The sequence below is a fragment of the Cynara cardunculus genome (genome assembly GCF_001531365.2).
Source record: "Cynara cardunculus var. scolymus isolate 2C chromosome LG 1, CcrdV1, whole genome shotgun sequence".
In the NCBI taxonomy this organism is placed as follows: Eukaryota; Viridiplantae; Streptophyta; class Magnoliopsida; order Asterales; family Asteraceae; genus Cynara; species Cynara cardunculus.
The window spans coordinates 8,678,837-8,684,966 of NC_037528.1; the positions used below are offsets into that span (position 1 = coordinate 8,678,837).

The 6,130-nt window shown below is 36.7% G+C and overlaps 1 protein-coding gene across 2 annotated transcripts in view; it reads left to right on the plus strand.

Annotated features, from left to right (window-relative positions):
- Positions 1 to 6,130, plus strand: part of LOC112512689 (polyribonucleotide nucleotidyltransferase 1, chloroplastic) — a 22,646-nt gene that overhangs the window by 13,285 nt on the left and 3,231 nt on the right. For both annotated transcript variants that reach the window (XM_025118790.1, XM_025118799.1), the window contains exons 13-23: positions 385 to 477; positions 2,624 to 2,802; positions 3,007 to 3,190; positions 3,569 to 3,616; positions 3,822 to 3,894; positions 4,294 to 4,367; positions 4,449 to 4,556; positions 4,641 to 4,735; positions 5,214 to 5,277; positions 5,543 to 5,596; positions 5,684 to 5,725. In XM_025118790.1, coding sequence (XP_024974558.1) covers positions 385 to 477; positions 2,624 to 2,802; positions 3,007 to 3,190; positions 3,569 to 3,616; positions 3,822 to 3,894; positions 4,294 to 4,367; positions 4,449 to 4,556; positions 4,641 to 4,735; positions 5,214 to 5,277; positions 5,543 to 5,596; positions 5,684 to 5,725 — 1,014 coding nt within the window. The remainder of the gene's footprint in view (positions 1 to 384; positions 478 to 2,623; positions 2,803 to 3,006; positions 3,191 to 3,568; positions 3,617 to 3,821; positions 3,895 to 4,293; positions 4,368 to 4,448; positions 4,557 to 4,640; positions 4,736 to 5,213; positions 5,278 to 5,542; positions 5,597 to 5,683; positions 5,726 to 6,130) is intronic.

Sequence of the window (6,130 nt, forward strand, 5' to 3'; positions counted from 1 at the left end):
AGATAAACTTGGTAATTATGTATGTATATATCGATTACAATCAGGGATATATATAAGAGATACATTTACACTCTAGACCCTCTAATATAATTATATATATATATCACACTTAATTGTCTAATACTGAAGTCCTGTAAAACAAGAAAATTAGAATTTCACTTCAGTAAAATAAGAAAATACTGTAAAAGATCCAAAGCTATAAGAATTGATCTTTAAAATTGTATATCATGACAAAATTCTTACTCTAATATAGTGGCCTTCATATGTGCAATCATAATAATTGCCATAAATCTTTTGCCTGTAAAAGACAGTAAAACCAGAATTTGCATTCCAATTTCTCTCCTTTTTTCCTCTTAATTTGTTTTTCTGTGTCTTGTGTAACAGTCATTGGCAGTAGTTACCCTCGGGGATAAACAGATGGCACAAAGAATAGACAACCTTGCGGGTGTAGAAGATGTGAAAAGGTTCTATCTTCAGGTGTGACTGTTTTTTTGCTCTTTGCTGAATTTTCAAATCGTGCTGTGTAGAAAATGTTTTAACAATCCCTGCCTAAACAACTTTAATAAATATCTATATGAGGTTCATCTAAGTATACACTCATGAGCTGAAAGACCAAAAATAAAAAACACGTGCATGGATACCAAGTTCTAAGGTAAGTCCAGTGGCAAGAAAGTTGTTTTAGAAATTCAGGGACCAGCAAATACTTTAACCCAAAGAGATTAGGAAGGTGCTCTCCTACTCTAGGTGATATATTTTAGACAAAATTTCAGAAATGATCTCTGATGCCATGCGTTATATCGCTCCCAGTACTGCCAATTTAACATTTTCTTCATTGTATCTCAACATTGCTCTGTTGTAGTCTTTGGGTCCATTTTGATTAATCTTGGTCAATAGTATCTATCTTTAAGGTTTTTCCATCACATGCCACCATATAAATTCCTTGTGTGTAACATTATTCTAACTTTTCCTCTAAAGAAAGAAAAAGAAAACAAACCCCTCCTTATTCCTCCCATTAATGGCCCCTACCCTGGAATGTCACCGTCCTCACCATAATCCAGTTCTTTTGTCTCCCTCTCTCACTCTCTGCTTCTGAAACATACACATAGACAACCTCACCACCGTAATAAAAACTTACCATGTATAGATGTGTATTCTTAGTCCCACCACCGGTGATGTGTCATCATCGCAGCTAGTGGCCTTAACCGTCTGTGTAAACCCAACCGTGTTCTCCCCTGCAGATAATGGTTCGATCTCTATGCACCAATTTTGATTCCTGGAAAAAACTGAACTCCTAAAGTTTCCATGATCAAGACCTTGGAGAATCCAATTGAGACCTAGGAACCAAAGTGGAACATGGATAGTGAGGAGTGTCGACCTCGTAGGTGGCACATTTCCTCTCTCAGTTCCATGACAGTAAGCATTTTATTGTTTTCTGCAAGTCTAGACTTCTCGCCATTGTTGGCGTCCATATATGGTGGCAATTTTTTTATCCAGAAATTCTGGTTAGTGCAAAACAGACCTGTTCTATATGGCATGCTCATCTTGGACCTGATTCAGGTTCTCAATCTATATTTGGGTTCAAAAACTTGGGGGGAAGAACACAATTTTTTGGCAGTCCAATGGAGTATAATTCAGCCTGTAATAAAGTCCAAGTAGAAACCCATGAATAACCTTATGGCTTGGCTCATAATCGAGTCTTTATCCCGATCAGTTCCATTAATGTTTTCTTTAGTTACCTTCCAACTTTTGTTCTATCTTTAGGCTTTTGATCTTTCAAGAACCAAGTATTTTTTTTAATTGTCCAGCCTTATATAATGGCTCCCAAGTTGTATAACGAGGGACATCTTTTGATTTTGAATGTGCATCAGCTTCTGCCGCTAATGTGAGTGTTATGTACACAAAAGGAGCAGGCTCTTGTTTACTGTTAGTGTAGTGCTATTGCTTTATCACTAATAGTATTCAACTTTCGCTTATTTTATTAATCTTGATCGCCTTTAATTACATTATCCTCAATTCAATCAGATTGTTGGTGGTGAAAATTTTATCAAACTAATCTCACATTTCCGGATCCTAATCTCACCCGTTTATGTTTCAATATGCATCAATCTGGTTGGTGTTTGTATCTGGTGATGGGGGGAGAAGAGAGGTGTTGTTGGAAAAAAGGCAAGCCTCATGGGGTTGGTGGTGGTTGCGGAAAAACATGATTTACATGATTTCTTTTTTTTTTCCTTCCTCTTTGCTTTTCTTGTACTTTGTAAAGCCTATTTATAAGTACATGATTAACTCAATGGGAGAACCGTCGGGCCCTAGCTTTCTGGGTATCCAAGTGATTGCATTTGCAGGACATGGAGACAATTTGATCAGAGTTTGTGTGTGTATTTTCCTATTAAAAAAAAGCCTCATTGGCAGAATGGTCACACTTTGACAATGTTGAGAGTTGAAAGAAGGAAATATTATCATTGGGAGTACTGGGATCTACTGTGAAGTAGTGCACAAGTTCAGGGCATATATATGAAATTTTTTAGATTTATTCTTTTTTCAATTACTTTGCTAATAAGAAATCTGGGCACTGTTTGGTTGGGATATCTCAGCTTTATCTGGTGATCTTTTCTTCCTTATACAGTATACCTTCCCACCCTCTTGTGTTGGGGAAGTCGGGCGAAGTGGAGCACCTAGCAGAAGAGAAATTGGTCATGGTATGCTTGCGGAAAGAGCCCTTGAACCTATATTGCCTTCTGAAGACGATTTTCCATATACCATACGTGTTGAGAGTACCATAACAGAGAGTAATGGATCATCAAGGTGCGAAAACTATTTAGCTGTATTATATGAAATATATGCTCATATGTAAACATAGGTCTTTCACGAGGCACACACGTAACACCTTCTGTTAATTAACTTGGTGTTTAATGGATTTTTCCATTTACTATTCTCTCAGTCTGACTATTATTTTCAAAACATACTGCCATTTATTTCTCCATCTTGTTATGTATGATCATTTGACAGTATGGCATCAGTTTGCGGGGGATGCCTAGCATTACAAGACGCTGGAGTACCACTAAAGTGTTCTATTGCGGGTATAGCAATGGGATTGGTTCTGGACACAAAGGAATTTGGGGGAGATGGAACCCCGCTGATTTTATCTGACATCACTGGCTCTGAGGATGCTTCTGGAGATATGGACTTTAAGGTCTTCACTTTAATGGATTATAGCCTTGAGGCCAATATGATAAATATGATACTCCTCTGCCCCATAGAATTTCAACCATGCATTTTACTTGGGTTCTTCTAAATAGTGTTCTTTGAGTCTTTCTTTTTCTTCCTTTTTTGCAAATATATCATCTATGTTTGGGACTATGGTTTTATTGAAAAAATATGGAGATAAAATTAATTAGAAGAAGCTCCAAAATTGAGTGTGTAAATGTGGTCGCTGCAATTTTTATGGGATGGAAGGAGTAATTTATACTCATTTGACCTACCTCAGAAGCTACACATTGTTCAAACTGCAGGTGTATGAGCTCAAAGGTAAGGATATAGTTGACAAAAATTATCGACTTTGATGATGCAGGTTGCTGGCAGTGATGAAGGAGTAACCGCATTCCAAATGGATATCAAGGTTATGTTTCCTATCTTTCTGTGTTCCTTGGTTGTCCACATCAAACCAGTTGAAGGCATGTGTATGAGCACCTGAAAGTATATTTTCTTTGTTGCTCTAGAAAGCCGTGTCATGTTATCCTTACAGATCCCTTATTCTGACTGCTATCACAAATTTGGGGGAAATTGGTTGCTGTGTATCTGAACAATGTCTTTCTACATTATAGGTAGGAGGAATTACTTTGTCAACGATGAAGCAGGCTTTAATGCAAGCAAAGGAAGGGCGAAAGCGTATTCTTGGTAAATTTTATACACATAATATCAATGTTCTTGTTTGAACTATTAATTGTGTGAGGGATTGACAGTGATAGCTATTCTTAGACCATGAGATTTTGTTGGTAAAACAATAACTTCAATTAGTTTATTTTTCATATGAACACCTGCTTTGTTGTTGCCTTGTTTTCTAAAATTCGAACTACTTGTTCTTCTCCTACCTTTTTAATTCATGTCTCGAAAATATCTTCTATTTATGATACATGATGCATATTGTATTAGTTGTATCAATGTCCATGATCTAAATGGAGCCACACAACTAGATTAAATGTAGATAATATCTTCTTTAATAATGAAGTAGACCATGTTCCCTACATATTTTACCTTGTCTTGTCAGTTCACATGAGACAAGTTTTATGTTTCCAGCTGAGATGTTGAAATGCTCACCTCCTCCATCGAAGAAGCTTTCTAAGCATGCTCCACTTATTCTTGTTATGAAGGTTAGTTGTCATCTCTTAGCCTCTTTGTTGTCTGACATGACATGGAGTATCCGTATTGCTCACAGTTTTCAACTGTTGTAGGTTAAACCTGAGAAAGTTAACCTTATTATTGGTTCTGGGGGTAAGAAGATCAAGAGTATTATTGAAGAGACTGGCGTGGACTGTATTGATGCCCAAGATAATGGAACAGTAAGCTAAACATGCTAATTTCTTCTGCCTGGCCTTTTTGCTGCTGCATGCTTGCAGTCTTACATGCCTCGATGACTGTTACAGGTCAAAATAACTGCAAGAGATGTGGCAAGCTTAGAAAAGTCTAGAGCTATTATTAGTAACTTGACGATGGTTCCAGTTGTTGGTGATGTATATAGGTATTTTTCTCTCTATACAAAACTAATGCTTTTGTTATCAACATATAATTTTAAACATTTACGATGTTGATTAGTCTTATCTGGGCTTATATGTTCAATTGAGTAGCAATTCTTGTGATGGGATATTTGATATTTTGGGAAATTGGTGCAGATTAATCAATCTTGCAATTTTTATTAGTTATGAATGGTACATTAGTTCTTGTCCGGTTTCTTTTAGCTATATGGAGAGATGTAATCCCCATGATTTATTATGTTTAGCTGATTGAATTATATTGAGTTCTATTTTGATTTGTTCTCTTTGTTGAGTGAATCAACATTTGTGTGTGAAGCTCTAGAGACCTTAGATATCTTGTGTGTGAAGCTTATAATATTTAATTGTGTGTGAAGCTTATAAGCTTTAGAAGTTCCTTTTCATTTTTCGTCCTGCATCAGATAACGAACTTTAATTTGTTTTGATTCTGTGCTGGTCTGTTCTCAGGAATTGTAGAATCATGTCTATTGTTCCCTATGGAGTTTTTGTTGAGATAGTACCAGGCCGAGAGGTATAACTTTTATTCCAAGTATCAATCATGACCTTATGTTGTCATCTGCATTTTTGCATGTCATGCTTTAAACATATATTTTGTTTCAAATTTCCTTCACTTGATCCTTGGGGAATTTTCAAATTCTTCCAAGCTGCACCATTATAACTAAGTTCCCTGGTTTTATTCATCATATCCCATGAAAATTTCTCAAGTTTACATGGTTGGTTCTGAAGTGGAAGCTTCGCAATATCTGAAAATTGAACCAATTTTAACTTCATGTCAGGGACTTTGCCATATTAGCGAGTTGAGTCCAGATTGGCTGTCGAAACCAGAAGATGTAAGTATTATCACCTCTTTAATGGCTTGTATTCTTCCAATCCGTTCATGATGTGTTGGTGCTATACGTAACTGTAACTTGTTCCAGGCTTTCAAGGTCGGAGACCAAGTTGATGTCAAGCTCATTGAGGTATGAAATTCTTTCCTTTATGTTTTTGAAGAGCATAGTGTCATGTCCCATGAGAAGATTTCCGAATAGGCCGGATAAATCTAGACACGTCAAGATCATTTGGAAACCTTGAAAGAGAAATCAAGAAGAGCAAAACATATTCTAGAAGACTCCTCACCAGTATCTAGACCATTGCATGTGATTATCTAGGTAGAATCTTCTATTATTGTACATAGAGGTAGGAGGGGTTTGGTTCGCATAATGGAATTTGGTGGAATTGGAATCCATCAAAGGAATTTGACTTTTAAGGAATTGGAATGGAAATTGACCATGCATGTGGTTGGTAGGAATTGGAATGGAATCTCTCAAAAATATTGGAATCTTCATCTTTGTTTGTACCACCCCCACCCTCCCCACCTCAGCCCC